Here is a 25,743-nt window from a genome sequence, read left to right on the forward strand (position 1 = left end):
GTGGCACATACCCACAGTGGGGGATTGGCCAAGAATCGGGCGGTTTAATTAGGTGCCTAAAAATAATAATGATAACAAGGGAGTTAACAATTTGGGCGTGTGAGTTTAAAAGTAAACGTCGTCCCCTGCAGTTCTGAGCCCGGTTCGCTCCGTCGTCGTCTTCGCGCTCAAGTTGTTCGTGCAGTGCGCATGAAACCATACTAAGCGCGTACGTGGACGCCGAAATGCGCCTGAGGAGCTCCACTTCTTATGTCGCTGAAAGAACTTTTTGAGGCGATCGAGAAGGTCGCTTTTCGCATGGGGCCAATTGACTCAAAGATGTGGGGCTCCCGCACCGCAGAACGGCGCGCGCAAAGGTCGGCGCCATGAAAGACGATGTAGTGCGCAAGCAGCACGCGCTTCTTCTGGCCCGCCATTAAAGAGAAACGTCTCTTTTGTAACACCCTGTGAAGAAGTACCCAAAAAGGACCGAGCGCAACAGCAGACGACATTGCGGCGGTCCTCAACAAGAGAAAAAGGAAGACGAAGGAGGCTCGTGCAGCGCATGAGGATGGGCTCGCGCAACGGAGATCGTTGGAACGCCGGCACAACTAGGGCCACCGGGCCTTCGGAACCGAGATCTCCTGGCGAAGTTCACCTGACCGGGCGTCCGTCTTCGGGACTGGGAACGCCTCAGGTCGCTGCCTTGCACGAGACCCCGGAACGGCCTGCTGCGGCCTCGAATCCGCTTCTACGCGCGAGGTTCGGGTGACCGGGCGTCCGTCATCGGAACGAGTGCCTGGGGCCGTCTTCCTGCTCGAGACTTCAGAGTGGCCTGTTCACGTCCACGGAGCTGTGGGCCGTCCACCTTTTCCTGCCCCGTGCTGCTGCGTCAGCTCTACCACCACGCCGGTCATCACTCGACGAACAAGCGTTTCACGTCAAGGACTCCACGTGTCACCACACTGCAGACTTAACCACAACCTCGTGAGACTACATTATTTCCTTCTTACGAACAACCTTGTATGTGTGGGTCTAGGTTAAGATATTTTTTTTCGTGTTCACGTACCGTTTAATATAATTGTGTGTTTGCTCATCATGCACCGTCTCCTCCATCTTCCTCGCGTCACACGCTTTGCAACGTGACGATCCTAACAACATCACATATCTGGCGTCTGCGACAGGACTCCTCTTACGCTATCGAGAAGAGCAGCACATTGCATATACGTGTCTGACGGGTGAGGATGGAGACAGACAAGCTTACGGCAATTGGAAAAGAACTGGGGTTGACTGGCCCGGCACTGAAACAATGGGTAGACGAAGAGCGCGCACGCGAAAGGGAAGCGCGTGAAGCACGTCTGGCTGAACGCAATGCAGCAAAAGAAGCTGATGCCGAAGCGCTAGCTAGATTAAAGGCTGAAAGGGAAGTGCTCGAGCTCAAGCTAAAGTTGAGGGAGTTAGACGCGACAGCGGGTAGCATGAGTACTGGGCAGCTTACAGAGAGTGTGCACGCAGGTGCTACGGAGAGCTACCAAAGTCCGCACAAGCTAATCCCACCATTTAACGAAGAACGCGATGAGTTGGATGCATACATTCAACGATTTGAGCGCGTCGCAACGAGCCAGGGCTGGCCACAAGACAAATGGGCCCTTTCGCTGAGCTTCTGTTTGACAGGCGTAGCTCTAAGTGTTGTCGGCAGAATGGCACCGGATCATGCCATCGACTATGCGACACTAAAACAGACGCTTTTGCAACGCTTCAGGTTCACGGAGGAAGGCTACCGAAGGAAGTTTCGGTCGGCGAAACCCGATAATTCCGAAACTGGTAGACAGTTCGCCGGTCGTCTATTGGGATACTTCGACCACTGGCAAGAAGTGGCCAATACAGACCGGACATACGATGCTCTGCGGGACAAGATTTTCTCAGAACAGTTCCTAATGACTTGTCATAAGAAACTGGCAGTCTTTTTAAGAGAAAGGAATTGTCAGGGACTTGACAAGCTAGCGGAAGTTACTGATCACTACCTGGAGGCGCAAGGATTAGTCAACCTTGGCAAAGGTAAAAACGAGAGAGAACCTAGCAAGCCACCAGGTCAAGCTCGAACTCCTGAGCGACAAGAAGAGAAGGAAAGACCACGCTGCTTTCTTTGTGGTAAGCGCGGTCACAGAGCTGCTTATTGCTGGACCAATACGAAGGGTCCAAATACAAATACATCTTTCTGTGGAAAGTGCCGCCGCACTGGGCATAAGACAGGTGACTGCCCCAAAAAAACCAACAGTACTGTGAAGGCTTCATGCTCGATGCAACAAGTCGACATGTCCAAGGCAGTAACTGAAGAGACACAGACCTTGCGTCGAGTTCCCGGAAGTTTGGAAGGCGGGAGAACGCAGACGCGTAAACAAGACGAAAAGTCTATGCCTACTGCCGAAGGTATGCTTGAAGGACATCCCGCTACTGTCTTGCGAGATACGGGATGTGACTCTATTATTATCAATAGGTCCCTTGTACCAGACAGTAAGCTGACAGGAAAAATTTCCTCGGTCTGTCTTCTGGACAGAAGAGTGTTGAAGCTACCTGAAGCAACCGTGGAAATCGCGTCACCTTTCTTCACAGGCAAGACTCGGGTTTTATGCATGGACAACCCTTTATATGATATTGTCCTGGGAAATGTGAAAGGTGTACGGAACGCCTCCAATCCTGACAATGGATGGAGAAGACATCTTTATACAACGAGCGCTGCAGATGAATCATTTAGAGCAGAAGGTGGAAACTGTTCTACCAATGAATCCATCTCCCCTGACATTTTATCATCGGCTGCTGGTGAAACGAGGGACAAGTCGGAAGTGGCGGCGACAACCAGACAGCCAAGATCAAGTCCGCCTTCATTGCCAGTACCAGCTATAAACCCCCTAGACATCAGCCCAATCAACTTGAAAAGCAGGCAAAGGGAGGACAGTAGTCTACGTAAATGTTTTGAAGCAGTGGACAAAGAGGTGAAGACTAGGTTCGCTGACGTCCAATTCTTTATAAAGGAGGGAATTCTTTACCGAAGATACGCACTGCGGTCAAAGAAACAAATGGAACAGCTTGTCGTACCCAGAAGCCTTCGTCATTTTGTGATGAAAATGGCTCACGAAAGGATCCTTGCCGGACATCAAGGAATAAAGCGAACCACAGACCGTGTGAGCGAAGAGTTCTACTGGCCTGGATTCCAATCAGACATCACGCGATTTGTTAAATCGTGCGATACGTGCCAGAGGACATTTCCTAAACATCTAATAGGTCGAGTACCATTGGGAAGTACTCCCGTCATTGATACCCCGTTTAAGAGAGTTGCCACTGACATTGTGGGACCATTAACTCCCATGTCAGAGAAAGGGAATAAGTACGTTCTGACAATGGTCGATATGGCAACGCGGTATCCTGATGCTGTGGCACTGCCTAGCATTGAAACAGAAAAAATAGCTGAGGCACTTCTAGAGATGTTCTCTCGTGTGGGAGTCCCACAGGATATCATCAGTGACAGAGGCACATCATTCTCGTCACGTCTGATGAAGGAGCTAAGCCGTCTTCTCTCTTTCACGCAGTTGCCAACAACTCCATATCATCCGATGGCAAATGGCCTTGTGGAGAGGTTCAACGGCACCCTTAAACAAATGATAAGGCGAGTGTGTCAAGAGAGCCCGAAAAAATGGGACCGTTACTTGGCACCCTTGCTTTTTGCTTATCGAGAAGTCCCTCAGTCAAGCCTGGGTTTTTAACCCTTCGACTTGTTGTATGGCCGCTATGTCAGAGGACCCATGGCGATATTGAAAGACTTATGGACAGGTCATCATATTGATGATGATGCAAAAACCTCATACGGGTATGTAGTTGAGCTACGGAAGCGTCTTGAAGACACTTGTCGTTTGGCCAAGGAGGAGCTTCAAAAAGCAAAACTTGTACAGAAGAAGCACTACGACCGTAAAACCAAACCACGTCACTTAGCTGTAGGAGACAAGGTTCTGCTACTGCTCCCTTCGGACAACAACAAATTGATTCTTACGTGGAAAGGGCCATTCACGGTACTTGAGAGGAGAACTGACGTCGATTACGTGATTGACCTCGGGACACGGACGACACTGTTCCACATAAATCTACTGAAAAAGTATGAGGAACGGCCAATATCACCGCCAGTACCGGAAGCGTCAGCTGCTTGTCAGACTGATGATACCGAAAATGACGATCTACCATGTGTACCGTTTCAAGGAAAAGAATCGGTGGCCGACGTGAGTCTATCGGAATCGCTCTCTCCTGACCAGCGCGCTCAAGTCACGAGTCTACTGAGCATATACGAGAATGTATTCACCGAGGTTCCCGGCAAGACACACCTCATCCAGTGTTAGCTGAAACTTACCACGAATACACCCGTAAACATGCGGCCCTATCCAATACCATTTGCTACCCAAGAAGCGGTACAAAAAGAAATTGGAGAAATGTTACGACAAGGCATCATAGAACCATCTGAGTCCGCCTACCAATCACCTATAGTTATCGTGAAGAAAAGAGACGGGACAATGCGTTTATGCATTGATTTCAGGCAACTCAACAAGATACTGGTCAATGACAACGAGCCTATACCTCGGGTGGATATTATCTTTGGGAGCCTGGGAAACGCGCAGTACTTTTCAAAGTTTGACTTTTCTAAGGGTTACTGGCAAGTGCCTATGGATGAAAAGTCGAAACCAATGACAGCTTTTGCTACGGCATCAGGCCTATATCAGTTCCGCTTCATGCCGTTTGGCATTAAAACCGCACCAGCTGTTTTCAACCGCCTCATGAGAAAAGTAGTAGCAGACATACCACATATTTACTACTACTTCGATGACGTGCTCATTGCCACTGAAACGTGGGACGAACACGTGGGTACACTTGAGTCATTTCTACAACGAGTGAGAGAATCTGGGTTGACAATTCGTCCAACAAAAAGTGAAATTGGTCAAAGATCAGTGAAATTCCTCGGCCACCTTGTTGGAGACGGTGTCATGCAACCGCAGGTCGAAACACTAGACAAAATACAGGCTGCGAAGCGTCCACAGACGAAAAAAGAAGTACGCTCGTTTCTCGGACTTACGGGGTATTACAGAGACTTCGTCCCCAATTATTCCGAAGTAACTTATCCACTCACGGAACTGACCAAGAAAAGAGGCCCTAACAAAGTAATTTGGGGTGAACGCTAACAGAAAGCCTTTGATGAACTCAAGATCCTCCTGTCTACACAACCTATATTGAGAGCACCAGATTTTGCTAAACCTTTCGTACTCCGCACCCACGCATCATCAACAAGTATAGGTGCCATACTTATGCAGCGCCATGAAGGAATTCTGCACCCGGTATCATATGCGAGCCGCCGACTACAACCACGAGAAATTGCATATTCAACAGTTGAGCGAGAAGCCCCAGCTCTTACGTGGGCCGTCCAAAAGTTCCACATCTACTTGTTTGGACGCACGTTCATATTACAGAGCGACCATAAGCCCCCTGTTTACATCAAATCGGCCAAGCACATCAACAGCCGTGTTTTACGTTGGAGCCGCATACTTATGGAGTATGACTTCTCGGTTGAGTATATTAAAGGCAGCGAGAATGTCGGCGCAGACTATATGAGCCGGTTGCCAAGCACATAAAGAGTGTGTCTGCGGAAACATGGTATTTCAAAAGCACGAACGTTAAACCGGTGTGACTTTAATGTCGAACAACATTTCCTGGCATGTTAGTTTTGTGGATTCTTTTTTTTCACAATCTATCGTGGTGTTGTGTGCTGTGAATGTAGTCATCATGCCGAGTGTGCGGTGCTCGAAACTCTAGTATTGTAGTAATCTTTATGTGTACTCTTACTTACCGAGTGTGCGGTGCTCGCAACTGTCACACTGTGGTAATACTTATGTGTACTCAAACGTACCGAGTGTGCGGTGCTCGGAACTGTGGTGCAGTGTTAATGCTATTGTGGTGCGTGTGTGATACGGTGGACCAGCAGATAGCGAGTACGCTCAGGTTCTTTGAACGAAAGAACTTTCTTAAGTAGGGGGTGATTGTGAAGAAGTACCCAAAAAGGACCGAGCGCAAGAGCAGACGACATTGCGGCGGTCCTCAACAAGAGAAAAAGGAAGACGAAGGAGGCTCGTGCAGCGCATGAGGAGGGGCTCGCGCAACGGAGATCGTTGGAACGCCGGCACGACTAGGGCCACCGGGCCTTCGGAACCGACATCTCCTGGCGAGGTTCACCTGACCGGGCGTCCATCTTCGGGACTGGGAACGCCTCAGGTCGCTGCCTTGCACGAGACCCCGGAACGGCCTGCTGCGGCCTCGAACCCGCTTCTACGCGCGAGGTTCGGGTGACCGGGCGTCCGTCATCGGAACGAGCGCCTGGGGCCGTGTTCCTGCTCGAGACTTCAGAGTGGCCTGTTAGCGTCCACGGAGCTGTGGGCCGTCCACCTTTTCCTGCCCCGTGCTGCTGCGTCAGCTCTACCACCACGCCGGTCATCACTCGACGAACAAGCGTTTCACGTCAAGGACTCCACGTGTCACCACACTGCAGACTTAACCACAACCTCGTGAGACTACATTATTTCCTACTTACGAACAACCTTGTATGTGTGGGTCTAGGTCTAGGTCTAGGTGTGTGGGTGCCGTCTAATATAATTGTGTGTTTGCTCATCATGCACCGTCTCCTCCATCTTCATCGCGTCACACGCTTTGCAACGTGACGATCCTAACAACATCACACACCCCATCTCCAATCTACGTTACAATATACAATTGGTAAACGAGTCTGTCAATGTTTGTTTTCCTATCCAGGTTCTTCATTTGGTAGCCATGTCCGATTGGAGCGACTCAACTGAGGCGGCCGACAGCGACACTTGAGAAATCCTGCCGTGGTTCTCAAGGCCCTGGGTGAGTGGTGTCGTGTACTGAACTTGACCGCTTAGTTCAGTGGAATAATTGAGCCGTATTATGGACCCTGGGCATCCGGAACGGTATCTGCCGGCATACGGAAATTAGCCTTTATTTATGGGCGTCGCCATAGGATGTTGATGTGCTTTGAATCGGGTGGCCATATAATCCTTGGTCTAGCTGTTTCAGTTGTGTTCTTAGAATTCCTACACACTATGCTGCATAGGCTGTAGCGCTGTCCATGCCGCAGACAAAGATAGTGATCCGAATCACAATGGCAGCTCCAGATCACAATAAATGAGCTAATAAAATGGGCTGAGAAAAATGGCTTTCGCTTCTCTACTAAAAAAACTGTTGCAGTGCAATTCTTGCAAAAACATGGATTGTACTTAGACCCCGTTCTTAAACTGAATGATGTGGCGCTGCCGGTAAAACAAGAATGTAAATTCTCGGGAGTAATCTTTGACAAAAAACAAGCTTCGTGGCCCATAAAAAGACAAAAATTAAGACAAATAACGCGTTAAATATTCTGAAAGAGGTATCCATGAGCATTTGGGTTCTGACCGAGCGTGCCTCTTATGTTCGGTCGGAACGTAGCGTCTTACGTAGATCTTACCTTCAGCTTCCTGGACTACGGCTGCGTAGTTTATGGCTCAGCCAGACACCCTTACATTCGACGACTTGATCGAATACATAACCTTGTGTTGCGACTGGCAAGTGGTGCTTACAGAGCAGCGCTTGCCAGCTCTGTTACTTACCAGCGACTAAGCAGAAGAATGCTATTATTTGTACCGATTCGTTACGTGCACTGAGAGATCTAAATTCCCCGTCTGAACCCATGCTTGGCGATTTCTTAAACATGGTCTTTAAAGGGGCACTAAAGGCAATTACCAAGCCCATTTGGACTGTTTAAATACCATTCCTGAAACCTCGCAGCGCTTGTCTCTTGCCGAAAAAAAAAATACTTAGTTTCCGAAAAAAATGCATCTGAAGGGTCCGTATACCTTTATCGCAATTCGAATGTCCCGCCACCCAACCGGGGGAGTGGGGATGTTGCATACGCCATCACCACCGTAGCCAGCATAATCACCCTTTGCTGCCGTCGGTGAGCAAAGCGGCGCCCGACAGACGGCGGCACCGAGCCAAGATAGTGTGGCGGTTTCGGCGCTGCAGCTGCTCTTTGGTCAAGTGGCGTATACCGTTTGGGCATCCCGCGACATCACACATTGAGGTTGAATTCTCTGCTGCTTGCAGTTTGTGCGAGCTCCGCGATTCAGCAAAACCAGAGCAGCACTACGCGATAACTACTGAAGCGTGAAAGTGTGGGCGGCGCGGAGTCGAGCGTAAACAAAACCTTTCGGCCGCCCGCGTCGTTGTCAGTGTTATTTCAATGAGTTATTTTTCCTAAAAGTGAAATATAAAACTGGAGAAGTAGTATTTTATTTCGTATTATAATACAATACAAGCGTGTTTTGTGCAACGAGTGGTTCAGTACTAGGGACATAATTTAACTGAGGAGTGCTTTCGTCATCGGGCAAGTACTTGAATACCCCAGGGGAGTCTCTAATCATGTCCTGCATTTACCTCTATATCTCGATAATAAAGGCTCTGTTCGCGACAATTTTGATGCCCTAAATATTCTACAGGGCTAATCTATCACTTTAGTTTGATGTAATATTTGCTTTAATGTCCCTTTATTAAGAAATATGGAAGAACCATATGATTCTCTTGGGTCCCGAGCCATGTTAGTATACCCGGGAATGAAGCAGCAGATAGATGCGCGTCCATGGCAGCGCACAAAGCCATAACTCACATAACACTTCCATACAAAGACAGTATCCGAGTGATTAGTAAGGCCTTGGCATCAAAATGTCAACTAGAATTTAATTCGTGCATAAATAACAATTGCATGCGACTGAACCCCTGCTTGGCGAGTGGAAATCGTGCAGTCACCAAGAACGGTTCCATGAGGTGATCTTATGTGGACTTCGAATTGGGCAGACACATCTAGCACACAATTTTCTACTTCGAAAAGAAAACCCACCAACTTAGAAGAAATTTCATAAAATCGCTTTCAGTAATTCACTTTATTGTGACAGGCCCACATACTGAAACACAGAGGCGGAAACATTTGCTCAATTTGTATATCTTGCATATACCTTTACACCCTGCCAGTGACTGGGGCAGCATGGCCTTAGTCGCTTTTGCGCCATTAAACCCGAATTGACTAACTTTGTCCTTCCTGTTGGCAAAGGAGTGTACCGCTGCTTCCACAGCGTCCGTCATCTCACCATCGCCGGCACGCCGTCGCGATTGATTTTTAACGCGATAGCGTTAAGGAGCTCGTGTCGCAGAAAAGCCGGTGTCGTCGGCGTCGGGTGTCGGCGTCGGCGGCGTTGACCGTGAGCGATAAATCACGGCAGGCGCTTCATAAATAAAAAGCAACTTCCAAGATTGGCCCGGCGGGAATCGAACCCAGGTCTCCGGAGTGTGAGACGGAGACGCTACCACTCAGCCACGAGTTCGATGCTTCCAAGCGGTGCAAACGCGCCTCTAGTGAATGCGGTGTTGCCTTCGAAACCAGCCGTGGAAAGTTATACTGCGGTGTATATCGGTAATTATGAACATGTAACGTACAGAAGTCACAATTACACGAGTTGCGAAGTGCGTTTCCGCTGCATTTCTTTTGCGCTTTCCGCACACGCAGAGCCATCTTGCGGCAAACACAGAAGACCCCCTCCTCTCAATGTATGGCGCTGCCCCGACAGGAGGCGCGCCGCGCGCGCATTGGGACCGCTGCCAGGCGCGTCGCGGGACTCCCTCTCCCCTGACGACGCTTCGCCGGGCTCCCGGTTTAGATTACTATCTATCTCTCTGCCCGTGCCGATCACGACGTTTGGCTGGCGTAGATCGTTTCCCCTCCGAGACACCGAGTTCTTTGGTTCGTTTCGTTCGCTCAGGCGCACGTTTCGTTGTCGCGCCGAACGCTGCGTTGCTCGACGTTCACCGCGTGATAGGTGGGCGCTAAGTCCGATGCGGGGCGCATCGTAAGTGATTGCTGTGCCGTAGCGCATTGTCTTATACCCCTTGGCGGGTCGACGGGAACGCTGTCGCGTCCCACTCTTGAAGGCGAAGCTTAAGCGTCCTCCAATTTTTCGTCATGCCGTCTGTGTGACGATGGCGTCACCGTCCCACCGCATCATTTCCATCTTCATTCTACCGTCGTCACACCGTCATGGTCACTCTTGTGCCGTTGTATACCAATGAAAAAAAAACTGGCTGTGGCTTAGCTAAGGTTAAGCCCAGGATGCGAAGCATACTAGCCTTTATTTTAACGCGACAGCGTTAAGGAGCTCATGTCGCAGAAAAGCCGGTGTCGTCGGCGTCGGCTCAGGCGTGCGGCGCTTGCCCAGGCGCACATTTCGTTGTCGCGCCGAACGCTGCGTTGCTCGACGCTCACCGCGTCCGATGCGGGGCGCGTAGTGGCTGCGCCGTAGCCAAGCCACCTAGAAACAGTGTGTCATTTACCTAGAAACCAGTCTCACCTAGAAACAGTTACCATCATTCGTTTGGTTTTAAAATGCTCTTCGATTGTTGCTGCAACAATCGTTTTATCTTTACGCAGGATGAAATGGGTGCCGCAAATTGCGCGAAGCCTGAAGGCTCGTCCCCCTGGATGTGGTACTACAACCTGACCGCGAAACAGCGACGCGCCGTGGACGAAAGGATCGCGAATAAATTGGCCGCCAAGGCGGCGGAATTCCGCGAAGTCGAAGAGGTCGAGCTCACCTAGGCGCCGTTCGAGTACCGCACGCGCGGCAGCTCGCTGAGCCCCAACGCTCCGCCGCCAAGGTGGCTCCGCGTGCCGGCGAGCAGTACGGTCGTCCCGGCTTCTGCCGAAGCGTCAACCAGCAAGGCGGGCCTCACAGTGCCGCCTCGTGAGGCGCCTCGCGAGCCGCCTCGCAAAGCGCAGCCTCACAGGCGAGTCTTGTTTCGACTGGCGGACGGCTCGGTCGTCTCGAGCTCCGACGACGAGGACACGCATGCGTCTCGATGCTCGCGTGAAAGGCCAGTCTGCAGCGTCGACGCCGACAACAAGGACGTCGGTGGCCCGCCGACGGCGTCGGAGGGCCGCCTTGACATCAGTTCGGGCACCGACGTCGACGACGACGCTGGTGCGAGCGGGCGCGTCGCGCAGCTCTCCACGGTGCGGGAGACATCCGGCGCGTTGCCTCGCAGCGTCCGGGAGGAGGACGTCAACCGTCACAGCGGCGGCGTCGCGGAGCGCGCCTCCTCCTCGTCACTCACGAGAGCAGACGTCATCCGAAAGAGGAGGGAGAGGATAGAAAGGCAGAGCAACCTCCTCGAGGACATTTGCTGAGGGCGCCGCGGTTCGAGCAACGAATCGAGCCGGAAGCGAAGCTTTCGCCGCTCGTCCGTCGTAACGCCGACAGACCGCAGCGTCCAGGGGATGCTGTCTGTGTCCTTGTGATGTTTTCTTTCTTTTTTCATTTTGACGGGAAACAACTTTGAATAGATGTTCATTGAACAGATGGCCCATGCTCTATTGGGGAAAAAGGAAAACGCAGACCACGGTGTAAACTCCTTTAAAAATCCTCAAAGGGGTTCACTTGCTGAAACATATGTAACGAAAATACGTTATATCAATCTCTAAGCAACGTACCTTACTTTGCTATCGTTGTTTAGAGCCATTACTCAATCACGCATGTACCGCGTGCACGGATGGCGCCGTTATGGCGCCACACATGACGCAATCGTAGCTAAATACCGCTCGCTCGTCGTTCAGAGGCGTGGCTTGGCAATGCATACGTTAGTTCATCCGTTCGGGAATGGTCACGTTTGAGAGAGCTCACTATTCCACAGTACTGTCAAAACTGATCAACATGGAGAAAGTAAGGGATGTTCGAAATTGTAATTTGAGAAAGAAGTAAAATAATGGACGCAGCATGAAATCAGTGAGAAGAAAACTTGGCGTAGTACAAGCCAAGATATATGCACTGAAAGACAAGCAGGCTAATCTCATCAGTAATCTCGAAAGTACAGTAAAAACAGCGGAAGAATCTTCACTGATTGATGCGATCTGCTACCAGTGGATGGCAGATTGTTGACCCTACTGCTGTAGATATAATATCTATAACGCTCGTTAATTAATCGTTACAAACCAATTAGAAAGAACACAAACTATGCAAGATGCGCTTCTGAAGATTGCTGCTAACGATATGCAGTTGATTTCACCGGCATGGAAGGCTGCAATTTTTTTTAACTTGTCGCACGATAGCTCGGACATCTTGTCGCAGATCGCAGAGAAGACGATGCCTACATTTGACCATTTTCAAGAAGGAACAAATTTGCTCGTGCCCCGCATTCATGCGTTCCCGGTGACAGGGGACACATCAGTCCCTTCGCTGCGAAACGTAGCCGTACACGTGGCAAACAGCCTTTTGAAGTTACCAAAAAACACGGGAACATTTGCTCCGGAATGCACGTAGCTCGCGTATGTTGTGTAACTCTTTCTGTCGCGGTGTACTCTCCCTTGCAAATAGTATCTCTGTAGTGGATGAAGTCGAGTGCTCAACAAAAATTCACGACGATCGACACTAATTGAATGGTTGACGCGACTTTATCGGTGGCTCAGTGAACCATGGCGTTCTGCCGCTGATCGTTAGGTCGCGAGTTCTATTCCTGGCCGCAGTGGCCGATTCCAAGTCAGTCAAGCACTTTTGCTATGGTGATGTGAATGACCAGACCGGCATCGAGCATAAACCGATCCCTAGAGATACAGGGAGAGAGAGAGGACAAAGATAAAAAGCGTATGACCCTTACACACCCAACGTTGACGTTTCTCTAACACCATAGTTCTCATATGAAAAGACATACGTTCTCGTGTTATCATACAAGAATGTGGGTGTTTCCAAATAGGGATGGGTGAGAAATTGTATTCGTCCTCTAATCCCAGGTCGTCTGAGTAGCGTCCGCAGGAACTTGTTGGCCCCTCCTTCGCCGGCGTCCAGTGCGGAGGACCCGGTGCATGGCTTGGAGTGGGGCCAGACTCCGCCCTCCTTACGTCTCTCTTCGGACGACTCGGTGACCACCAGCTTCATGAGGCCACGGGCGAGAACCTCCAGAAGTCCTCTGCGCGTGTGGCACTCTACCCCGCATGGGGCACCACGTAGTAGGTTCGTCTCCACGTGAGACATCAGCACGACCGACTCGGCTGCCTTGCTCGGGACGCTCGTCAAGGCAGCGAGTGCCGCGAGGATGCCGCGCGTGGGCCACAGGTTGCAGGCCCTGGACCTAGGGAAGACGGTCATCACGCAGCTGCTGCCCGAGTTGCAGTTGAAGGTGCGTGGCTCTTCGAGGCACGTTGGTGCGCACACCTGTGGCGTTCCACTGATGAGCGCGGGCACGCGGCCGTGATTCCCCGATGACGCGTCCGATGACAGTATTCGAGAGGCACGGTACTTTCTCAGGGAGGTCTGGACGCGTCTTAGAGAAATGTTTTAACCGTGACACTACAGTATTGCGCAGAAGAAACCTGTAGGTGGTTTCAATTTCCACGAGCCTTTCAAGGGCGCCCCGTTTCTCCTGTTAAGAATAACGTTCGTTCTTCGCACGCACTACAGTTATTAGGCAAGAAAACCGCTTGAAAGCCCGCGTGAATGCGCATCTCTCTCGCGACTGGCAGCAAGAAGGGCAGTTCCCTCTGACGCTCCATTCGCAGCGACATTTGTTTTTGAGGTAGCAATATCGATTGTGATTTACCGATTATGGATTGATTTTTTACGTTCCCTAGCAATGTGGGGGTTATGAAAATCGCCGTGGTGAAAGGACGACTGGAGTGATTTTTTTACTTTACTGGGATTTATTTTTAAATGAGCACGGACATATTTCAGGCTGTTCTCTTCTTGCGTGAAATGAGTTGTCTGGAGTGTTAAATAACTTGTATGGCCCGAACGGCCCAATGCAGCAACATAGGAGGAGAAGGAGCGAGCCGGAGTGAGTATGAAGATGTCTCGATGGGGCCCTTCTCCCGCGTGACTACTTGCGTCGTGCTGTCGCGATACGGTCACCTCCTGGGAAACTATATCGACACTGGTTGTGGAAAATAAATTATTTAGAGAGCTCTAACGCTTACTGCTATTTATAAGGTTTATAGGTGGCGTACTTTCCTAAAAAAAACAAAGTCTCACATATCCTGTCACCCTTTTGACGTGCACTCGGAGCTCAGCACACGAGTCCTACTTGCATTCAGCTTCCGGCGAAAATGGAACCGGGGCTGAGTAGCAAGGCGCTAGAGACAACTTAGACATAAGAGGCAAAGAGGCATAAGAGGCAGCACTGATGAGAGGGGGTGGTATCCGGGCTGGCTCTCACCTGCGCAGACTATCGCCTCATGCTCGAATTGAGGCCATAGTGAGAGAGCCCGTGAACCCTGTCTTCGTTGTGCGCCACGTTCTAGCAAGGGAGTTCGACAACATTCTGACTAACCTGGTGGAAGGACAAACCACCAGCATGTGGCTCGAGTTGCAGAGTTTTCCTTCGTTCAGCGGCTTCACGGTGTTCATACACAAACAATTGTTCTGGCTGAGTGGGCTTGCGGACATTGAGCAACGTGTAACTTCGCGACGGTTCGTCTCTTCTCTTTTTGGGATATATGCTACTTTTTACTCATATATTGCAACGCACATGCTACGCCAGTAATGTTCTTTGTCACGATATTCTAGGGCAAGTTTTTTGCGTGAAATACTTATGTATATTACACAGAAAATAAATTAAAAGTCTAGTAACTCACATTCAAAAATTAACATTTCTTAAAATAATAACGACATGAAAGAAAATGTAGTGCGAGCAAAATCCTAGCAGTGTACTTATTTCTTTTAGAAAAACTTTACTTCAGATTGTTTTGCTGTAGGGTTTCGCTGCAGGCAGGGCTAGAAGACGTGGCAAACATTAACAGAAGTTGCTCAGTAAAGAATGTTCTGAACGATGAATCGTGACATATGCTCTGAATTTCATCTTCCAAATTAAGTAAACATCCCTGCAAATCACTTCTTTGCAATCCTCACTGTAAACAACTGCTTGAAAATTGGCCATTCATTTCGAAACAATTCCCATTGGTTGTGAAGGTCGTGGCAAATGAGCTTCAGATTAGCTTCAATGACGTGATGGAAGTTAGGGCAATAGCATCGCCCCCATAAGATCTTCGCCCAGTAAACTGATTTTCCTTCAAATCCATAAACAGTAAGCGCAATCCAAGTTTAGCGATCACACAACATTTCATTCTTGGAATACATGCAGCTATCAATTTATTTTTCTGTTGTGCGTTAAAATCCACCACAGCTGTATCATGTGCAGCTCACGATACAAGCTTTGAAAGCTACCGGAAATTGAGTAAGAACAGCAGCCTTCTTACAGCTAAAGCTTACGGCATTCTCCTAACCTTCCATCATATCCTAGAAAACAGAATACAGCAAGCTGTTATATATACGGGTTGACCAAGTGTTAGTCACTCGCGGTTAGTCACTCGCGCAGCTCGGTTTTAGAGTGCAGCTCTTGGGTTCCCGTCCCTGCGGCGAGCGTCGGCGTCCCTCGTTACCGAGCGAACGCGGAGCGCAGCAGGGTGATGAAAGACGGCGATAGCGAATAGAGCGCGAGGAGGAAACTGTAGGAGGAGGGTGCTGCGGAACCATGAGGCGGAAAGGGCAGGAAGAGGGCATGGTGAAAGCGCGAGACGAAAGCGTAGTGGTGCACAAGACTCTGGCTTCGAGATTGCGCCAGAGTAGCGCGCATTGTGTGTTCACCGGTGACGCCGCCGTACCATATATAGAAACAAAGCTTTGCATGAGCGGAGATCTCTCTGCGCGACGGCTGCTATGAATCACGCCCGCGCGTCTCCCACGCTCTGCCTCTCGTGAACTCCCGATTAGTGAGGCAGCCACTCCACGATTCACTCCGTTTGCAACGTGCTGCACGAGACATTGTCCGCGCCAGCCAATATATCGCGAAATCAAAACAGGCATCGAGCTGCGCTCAAATTTGACATTAAGGAGTATCGTAATTGTCGATATTTTTTTTAAATAATTGTTCTAAAGTATATCCGCTGGTCAAAGACAGCCATTGTAATATGCTGGGTGCAGGTCACTGTGGTATGCTAGGAAATGAACTAGCAGACCAGAATGCGACAAAATCTGCTTTATGTACTGTGCCATATGTCAAACAGGTTGCAAGTCAGGGTGCGAAGAGATTTGTACGCCAGAGGCTCCAAAATCGCTGGCCGCGAGCGGGATACAAAATAAGATAACTTAGTAAAATTACTATTGCGGAAGAGTCCTGTACTGAAGCTTCCTAGGCTATCAGAAGTAGCTCTAAGTAGTAGTAGAGGAAATTGGAACTTCACGGCAGCGCCCACCGCACAGCTGCACATGTTTTTTAATTATCGCGCATGTGTCAGCGTTGCCGCTGCTGTCTGTAGTGGCACTCTTGCGTGCATTTCTTGTTCAAGCCTTGTTGCAGGGTTTAAAAGAAGTAAAGGCAGTACGGTGCCGCTAATTTCTCCCATTAGAATCCTGCTGCTTGTGGAGCATAGTAGCCCCTGCAGCTCAATTCTACTTCTTAACGCGATGACGGACACCAATTGCAAAACCTTGCTTCTACCTGCGGCAGCAAGCATTGGAACAGTTCGAGATAACACAAAGCCGCAGAAGGCCACTTTGTGCGAGTCATCTAAAGACGTCAGTGAAGGCAGTGCGGCGTGCGATAATTCCTCCAAAGAATGAAAGCGAAGCGCGGCGGACGCGCGTGCCAGCCCAGCCGCAGCCGCTGCGTAAGATAATGGCCCAGATGCGACGGAGCAGCGAAAACGACGCCCAGTGGACGGTTTAATCTACGAGCACCACAGCGACGTTAGGCAAAGCTACATATCAGGCCAGCAGATATGATGGGACGCGTATGCGCACCGCTGCTCTAGCGGCCCTCTCGACAGCAGGCACCACGTCGGTAGACGGTGCGTCGATGCAGTTTCGCACGTGCGCTTGTGGTCCGTGTACTTTTGCTCACGGGTGTACGACCAATTCGAGGTTTTCCTCTCCAGTACAGCGCGGTTACGCAGTCTGCGCTAGGTCTCCTAGGTACAGTGATTCGACCTCTTTCAGTAATCCTGTTTCTGTGCTTGCATATGCGTGGGTTTGCTTACTGATGTTGTGCCTTTGCCCAATTTTACCATGTTCAGGGTCAATCAAGTGCAGTAGTATATTCCGTTTTTTGCCGAGTTTCTTCCATTCTACCGTGATGACAGATGTACTTTTCCTGCGTGGGGGTCCGGCATTTATTGCTGTTTCAAGGATTTAATGGTTACTTCCAAGATTTTCAAGGGTATTTGTCCAATGTTCATCACGCGTGTTTCTGATAAATGTAAGATCCGGCGTAGTATCGATGCTAACACTATTGCCTATCCTGGTGGGTGTTTGTCCGTCCGTTGCTAGGGTAAGGTGGGCCCTTTGCGCCCCAAGCGATATATTCCTGCCTTTCGCGGGGTCGTTTTTGTACCCCCAGCATTGGTCTGGTGCAATAAAGTCCCCCAGTGTTACCAATGCCTGATGATTGGCTATAGTTATTGTTTGCCTAATTAACTCTCCGAGCCTCATCTTGTTGCTTTTAGGGCTGCTGTAAACATTTTGTACGAATAAACTCTCCTGATGTTGTCGTTTAGGAATTATCTCGATTAGGACGTGGTCCACGTTTATAACCCCTCTATCGTGTGTTGGTACAGGTAAATTTCTGTTAACTCGGGTTGAGGCAGGCGTTTTCTTGCTCATAGTGCCATACGTTTTATATCCGGACAGTTTGGCTCCTCCCCCCGCTTCGTGCAGAGCGATGATGTCCGGTGCCTCCTTGTTATTTATAAATTGCTGAAGATCACTCCGTTTCCGAATGTATCACCTGCACTTCCACTGCCATTTTTTTAATGATTACGTGAGGCCATGTTGACTGGGAACTGGTTCTTTGGTGCCACTAGTTTCGTCGGTCTCCGCGGGCCTATAGTAGGGTTTGTGGATTTTTATCGGCCCTATCACCTTTGAGCGTCCAATTTTTTGCATGTTTTCAAGCATCGTAGCCTGACAATCGATTCCTTCCACACTTTTCTGCATTATTGTTACTGGGACTTGTTACTGCTACAAGTAATATATCTTAAGCGGGGGTGTGCCACCATCCACTGCTATGCTCGCATTCTTCAGGGGAGATTCTCTCCCTCCACTCCAACGAAGTCGACGCCGTCTGCCGGTGTTGGCCCTTGGCGGAGCGGGGCCCAGTCTCCACTCAGGCCAAGGTGTGGGAGACCTGCCGGCCCAGGGGTTGTCATATGCCATAATCATCATCATCATCATCATCATCATAATCAGCCTGGTTGCCCACTGCAGGGCAAAGGCCTCTCCTATACTTCTCCAACTACCCGGTCATGTGCTAATTGTGGCCATGTTGTCCCTGCAAACTTCTTAATCTCATCCGCCCACCTAACTTTCTGCCGCCCTCTGCTACGCTTCCCTTCCCTTGGAATCCATTCCGTAACCCTTAATGACCATCGGTTTTCTTCCCTCCTCATTACGTGTCCTGCCCATGCCCATTTATTTTTCTTGATTTTAACTGAAGGCCCTTCAGCCTTCGCTCAGGGGGTCCGCGAGCCGCGACCAGCACGACACAGGACCAAAGGCGCAAGGAACAAAAACCGCTTTAATTTACGATAGCATGTAACACTCAAAATTACCGTAGCCTCGCGGCCAATAGCAGAAAACAACAAGGCAAGGAAGTAGGCAGCAAAGAAGCAAAGCAGCAAAAAGCAGCAAAAGCAAAGAGGCAAGCAGCAAAACAGCGAGGCAACAAAATATACAAGCGAAAGGGAGCGACGAAAGAACGGCCGCTACCAACCATCAACCAACACAATCTTTCGGGCGATAACCGAATGCATAAAGCGCAGAAAGCAAGCAAGCACCGATCCAGGCGCGCAGACAGTCCCAAAAGCGAACAACAAGAACAACAACACTCTTTCATGCAGACACAATGCAAAGACGCTTTTCCCCCTGCTCTGCAGCACGCTCGGTAAAAGAAACCTAGACGGGCCACGCCCCACCAGCGCCTCCCCAAGCCCGCGCCCCGCAAAAAGCCCCGAGTGCCGTCTCCGCTGCCTTCTTATCGGGCAGCCGCCTTCCCGGCAGTCCCCGCGCGAGTTCTTACGCTACCGCGATCGACGCGCATGCTCCATGCGACGAGTGCCGTTGTGGCGCGCGATTCAAAGGCTTCCCCCGGGCGCGCTGCAGAGAGGGCCAAGGGTCCGACACTCCCCCCCGTACAAGACCGGACACCCACCTGGGTGTCCGACAGCCCTATGCAACAATACTATGCAACTACACTATACAACTACACTATGCAACAACCCTATGCAACAACCCTATGCAACAACCCTTTGCAACAACCCTTTGCAACAACCCTTTGCAACAACCCTTTGCAACAACCCTTTGCAACAACCCTTTGCAACAACACTTTGCAACAACACTTTGCAACAACACTATGTCCAACGCTATGTCCAACGCTATGTCCAACAGCACCATGCATCGTCCTAGTCGAGTATATCACGGCTGTTGCGAAGCAAAATGTTCGGGGCAGTTGGCACGCGATGGGCTCGAATGCTGTCTGGCGTCGTTCGGAGCTGCACGTGACGGCTCCGATTGGCATGCGCTCAAGGCGTGCGCTCTTTCAGAGACAATGCACTTTTCGCGCAACCGACGCTAGCGCACATCGGTCGCCTGGGTGAGAGACCGACGACGTAGGTGATGTTGCGATGGGCCGCCGTGGCAGCCAGGCTGGTGACACCCGTTGGAGTGGTAGCGTGGCATTCTGCGTAAGGCGAGGATATCTACAAGGACAGCATATGTAAAAACGTCGCGATTAACAGATACCTGATGTAGGACACAGCCGAGTTAACTGCCGGACTCGTATAATGACGGAAGCACGGTTAGCTGTCTGATGGGCGCTCGTAGTACGCTTTGAGGTCGTGCAAGCTGACGGGCCCTACTACTCTGCTGCCATGTTTTTCCCGCAGTAGGTACACCAAGCTAGAAATACGTTTCGTGATCACGTAAGGGCCATCCCATCTAGGCGCGAGGGAAGCAGCAAACCCTTTTGCAGCATCGCTGAGTGGGTGCGTTCGACGGAGCACTTCGTCGCCGACCGCGAACTCCAGGGGCCGCCTGCCTTTGTTGTATTGGTTGCCATGTTCCAGGCGGGCAAGGTCCAAGTTTTCCCTGGCCTCCTTCAGAGTGTGGACCAGGCGGCTGGAAAGATTTTGTGTGAACGTGGAGTAATTGCAAGTTGGCATTTCAGAGCCGTTGGTGAATGCATGCTCAATAGGAAAACGGAGCTCGCGACCGAGAAGAATAGCCGCTGGCGTAAACCCTGTCGACCGGTTTACTGTGGTCCTTGTGGCGAAAGCCATCTCCTGGATACGAACGTCCCAGTCCTTGTGCCGCTCGGTGAAAGCCACCAGCATTGTCTTAAGGTTTCTGTTGACACGCTCCGTGATGTTGGCTTGAGGGTGGTATGGTGTCGTCCTTTTGTGCTGCACGCCAAGAGCTTTGCAGGTGTCCACGAATATCCTGCCTGTGAAATACGTGGCATTGTCCGTGATAAGCTGCGCTGGGAAACCGAAATGGGTGAATGCTTCCAACAACCTATCCCAGATTATCTTAGAATCCAGCATGCGTAGCGGGTACAGCTCTACCCATTTGGAGAAATGGTCAGTAACCACTAACAAGTATCGATTCCCTTTAGCTGACCTGGGGTATGGGCCCATAACATCACATGCCACAATTTCCCATGGGTATCGACTCTCAACTGGTTGCATGAAGCCCGGTGGCTTCCCTCCCCTCGGTTTCACGGTCTGGCAGGTAGGACATGTGCGAACGTATCTGAAGACATCCTTTCTCATGTGCGGCTATGTCACGACGCGACACAACTTTTCGAATGTTTTCTTGCCGTCGCTATGACCGGCGAGCCGGGTGTCATGAAAGTACTCTAGAAAAGGCGTGCGCAGCTTCCTAGGCACAACGACGCGGAATGGGGACTCAACGTAATCCGTATCGGCAGCAGGTATATACCGCAAGAGCAGGCCATCGTCTGCTTGCATGTAGCAGTCGTAGTTGCCGCTACCGGCAGAGTTGGCGCCGTCCAGTCCCTTGCGTACCAAGTTGCACTGGTCGTCGCATAGCTGGGCGTCGAGTAGCTGCTGGCGGGAGATCAGTGTCCCCCAGGCGTCCACAGGCACTGCCACAGCCAGGACTTCGGGTGCCGGCTCGCCATCCCCGGAGAGTGGTGCTCGGGACAGGGCGTCAGCTACCTTGTTGAAGGTGCCTTTCCTGTATTCTACTCTGTAATTATACTTCTGAAGAGAGAGGGCCAAACGGGCTAAACGGCCGGCTGGGTTTTGTAGCTTTGACAGCCACGTCAGGGCCTGGTGGTCAGTCTGAATAGTGTGAATAAACCTGGGAGACCTCTCCCATACTTCTCCAACTACCCCGTTCATGTGCTAATTGCGGCCACGTTGTCCCTGCAAACTTCTTAATCTCATCCGCCCACCTAACTTTCTGCCGCCCTCTGATACGCTTGCCTTCCCTTGGAATCCATTCCGTAACCCTTAATGACCATCGGTTTTCTTCCCTCCTCATTACGTGTCCTGCCCATGCCCATTTATTTTTCTTGATTTTAACTAAAATATCATTACCTCGCGTTTGTTCCGTCACCCAATCTGCTCTTTTCTTATCCTTTTACGTTACACCTGTCATTCTTCTTTCCATAGCTCGTTGTGTCGTCCTCAATTTAAATAGAACCCTTTTCGTAAGCCTCCAGGTTTCTGCCCCGTACATGAGTACTGGTAAGACACAGCTGTTTTAAACTTTTCTTTTGAGGGATAATGGCAACCTGCTGTTCATGATCTGAAAATGCCTGCCAAAAGCACCCCTGCCCATTCTTATTCTTCTGATTATTTCAGTCTCATGATCCGGATCCGCAGTCACTACCTGTCCTAAGTAGATGTATTCTCTTACCACTTGCAGTGACTCACTACCTATCGTAAACTGCTGTTCTCTTCCGAGACTGTTAAACATTACTTTAGTTTTCTACAGGTAAATTTTTAGACCCACCCTTCGGCTTTGCCTCTCCAGGTCAGTGAGCATGCATTGCAGTTGGTCCCCTGAGTTACTAAGCAAGGCAATATCATCAGCGAATCGCAAGTTACTAAGGTATTCTCCATTAACTCTTATCCCCAATTCTTCCCAATCCAGGTCTCTGAATACCTCCTGTAAACATGCTGTGAATAGCATTGGAGAGATCATATCTCCCTGCCTGACGCCTTTCTTTGTTGGGATTTTTTTGCTTTCTTTATGGAGGACTACGGTGGCTGTGGAGCGGCTACAGATATATTTCAGTATTTTTACATACGGCTCGTCTACACCCTGATTCCGCAATGCCTCCATGACTGCCAAGGTTTCGACTGAATAAAACGCTTTCTCGTAATCAATGAAAGCTATATATAAAGGTTGGTTATATTGCGCACATGTTTCTATCACCTGATTGATAGTGTGAATATGGTCTATTGTTTAGTAGCCTTCACGGAATCCTGCCTGGTCCTTTGGTTGACGGAAGTCTAAGGTGTTACTGATTCTATTTGCAATTACCTTAGTAAATACTTTGTAGGCAATAGACACTAAGCTGATCGGTCAATAATTTTTCAAGTCTTTGGCGTCCCCTTTCTTATGGATTAGGATTATGTTAGCGTTTCTCCAAGATTCCGGTACGCTCGAAGTCACGAGGCACTGCGTATACAGGGTGGCCAGCTTCTCTAGAACAATCTGCCCACCATCCTTCAACAAATCTGCTGTTACCTCATCCTCCCCAGCTGCCTTCTCCTTTTGCATATCTCCCAAGGCTTTGTTTACTTCTTCCGGCGTTACCTGCGGGATTTCAAATTCCTCTAGACTATTCTCTCTTCCAATATCATCGTGGGTGTCACTGGTACTGTATAAATCTATATAGAACTCCTCAGACACTTGAACGATTTCATCCATATTAGTAATGATATTTCCGGCTTTGTCTCTTAGCGCATACATCTGATTATGGCCAATTCCCAGTTTCTTCTTCACTGCCTTTAGGCTTCCTCCGTTCCTGAGAGCATGTTCAATTCTATCCATATGATAGTTCCTTATGTCAGCTGTCTTACGTTTGTTGATTAGCTTTAAAAGTTCTGCCAGTTCTATTCTGGCTGTAGGATTAGAGTCTTTCATACATTGGCGTTTCTTGATCAGATCTTTCGTCTCCTGCGATAGCTTACTGGTATCCTGCCTAACGGAGTTACCAACGACTTCTATTACACACTCCTTAATGATGCCCACAAGATCGTCGTTCATTGCTTCAACACTATGGTCCTCTTCATGAGTTAATGCGGAATACCTGTTCTGTAGCTTGCTCTGGAATTCTTCTATTTTCCCTCTCACCGCTAACTCATTGATCGGCTTTTTATGTACCAGTTTCTCCCGTTCCCTCCTCAGGTGTAGACTAATTCGAGTTCTTACTACCCTATGGTCACTGCAACGCACCTTGCTGAGCACGTCCACAACTTGTATGATGCCAGGGTTAGCGCGGAGTATGAGGTCTATTTCATTTGTAATCTTGCCGTTCGGGCACCTCCACGTCCACTTTCGGCTATCCCGCTTGCGGAAGAAGGTAATCATTATCCGTATATTACTCTGTTCCGCAAGTTCTACTAATAACTCACCCCTGCTATTCCTAGTGCTTATGCCATATTCCCCCACTGCCTTGTCTCGAACCTGCTTCTTGCCTACCTTGGCATTAATGTCGCCCATCAGTATAGTGTATTTTGTTTTGACTTTACTGATCGCCGATTCGACGTCTTCATAGAACCTTTCGACTTCCTGGTCATCATGACTGGATGTAGGGGCGTGCACCTGTACAACCTTCATTTTGTAGCTCTTATGTTTCAGAACAAGACCTGCCACCCTCTCGGTAATGCTATAGAATTCCTGTATGTTACAAGCTATATTCTTATTAATCAGGAATCCGACTCCTAGTTCTCGTGTGTCCGCTAAGCCACGGTAGCACAGGACGTGCCTGCTTTTTAGCACTGTATATGCTTCTTTTGGCCTCCTAACTTCACTGAGCCCTATTATATCCCATTTACTGCCCTCTAATTCCTCCAATAGCACTGCTAGACTCGCCTCACTAGCTAATGTTCTAGCGTTAAACGTTGCCAGGTTCATATTCCATTGGCGGCCTGTCCGGTGAGGGTTAGCTCGGCCGCTGGCTTGCCAGCTCACGAAAGTCGCTGATGTGTCCCTGAGAGGGCTCCTCCTTCCAAAGCCTTGTTGTTCTTGGAAGGCGTTCCGACGTTTCTCTTTGTCGAAGGATGGTTTAGTCTTAAAATTCCGCTCGCAATCATGGAAATTTTACGGAGACCATGGATAGCGCGGCTTCTCAGCTTGGCCCCCCAGTAGCCTGAGTCAATAAACTATTGACATGAAGTATAGTCCAAGCGAAGTCATTTCCCCAAAGTGTACCGTGTGGCGGCTTTGCCTCAACGGGGCTATATCTACGATGGTGCACCCTTTACAGGGATGCAGTGCAATGTGCTTAATTTTCGTATATATTGAGGCCATTGGATTTGTCAATACCATAAAACTTACCTTCTTTGCCACAGATTTTAGCATTTTGTCAACCTTCAATAACAAAAATGTTACCCACTGCTGTGGTGCCGTCAAAAGACAGAGGTGGATAACAATTTCTCGGTGCCATAAAGCTCCCTTTTACACCATGTTCTTTTCATGGTTTTTACTAGTGCCGCTTCGCGGGTCCTTTGATCTCTAGTTATATATTGAACCTACCCGCCGTGGTTGCTCAGTGGCTATGGTGTTAGGCTGCTGAGCACGAGGTCGCGGGATCAAATTTTGACCACGACGGCCGCATTCCAATGGGGGCGAAATGCGAAAACACCCGTGTACTTAGATTTAGGTGCACCTTAAAGAACCCCAGAAGGTCGAAATTTTCGGAATCCGCCACTACGGCGTGCCTCATAACCAGAAAGTGTTTTTGGCACGTAAAACCCAATAATTTAATTTCTTTTATATACTGAACCTGTAGTAGCATGTCAAACCTTTCGTTCGTCGATCCTGAATTATTCAGGGAGGTGGATATTACTTGCTCGAGAAAGTTACATATTCTTAGATCGACAGAAAGCTGAGCTAGCTGGTAAGGATTTATTATGCAAAATAGAAGTGAGGCGTGCAGACAGGACACAAGAGTAGAGAAGTAGACAACACGAACGCCAACCATCAACTAGTTCAGTATTTGAGAGAGGAAAATCCTGGTGACTGTACAGCTTTTAGTATGGATATCGAAGACCTGTATTATTCCTTGCCGCATGACGGGTTGCTTAATTCCGTAAATGAGTGCATTAAAGAACAAGTGCAAGAGTCGGCTTTTATTGAGAGATGCGGTGTTTGCACGGGAGCTTTTCTAGAAATTCTTTCTATGTACTTGAAGTCAACGCTGACTGGGTGGAGAGATGGCGTTTTTCTGCAGAAATCAGGCATTTGTATTGGCTCAAATGTGTCCCCTGTTCTTAGCAACATTTACCTGAGTAAGGTTGACAACTGCTTAGAGAAAGCCTAAGGTGATAGCATTATCAAGATATTTCGTTACGTTGATGATTGCCTGATTTTCTGCAATAGGGAAGAATTCAATTCCGCTGCT

The 25,743-nt window shown here is 49.5% G+C and overlaps 1 protein-coding gene across 1 annotated transcript in view; it reads left to right on the plus strand.

Annotated features, from left to right (window-relative positions):
• The first annotated feature begins 453 nt into the window (after nt 1-453).
• The window catches only part of LOC139049606 (uncharacterized), a 32,143-nt gene continuing 6,853 nt past the window's right edge, over nt 454-25,743 (plus strand). Inside the window, exons 1-4 of the mRNA XM_070525212.1 lie at nt 454-6,572; nt 6,817-6,912; nt 10,538-11,388; nt 12,890-13,275. Of these exons, the coding sequence (XP_070381313.1) occupies nt 13,192-13,275 (84 nt within the window). The 5' untranslated portion in view covers nt 454-6,572; nt 6,817-6,912; nt 10,538-11,388; nt 12,890-13,191. The remainder of the gene's footprint in view (nt 6,573-6,816; nt 6,913-10,537; nt 11,389-12,889; nt 13,276-25,743) is intronic.

Source organism: Dermacentor albipictus, chromosome 9 (assembly GCF_038994185.2).
Source record: "Dermacentor albipictus isolate Rhodes 1998 colony chromosome 9, USDA_Dalb.pri_finalv2, whole genome shotgun sequence".
Classification (NCBI taxonomy): Eukaryota; Metazoa; Arthropoda; class Arachnida; order Ixodida; family Ixodidae; genus Dermacentor; species Dermacentor albipictus.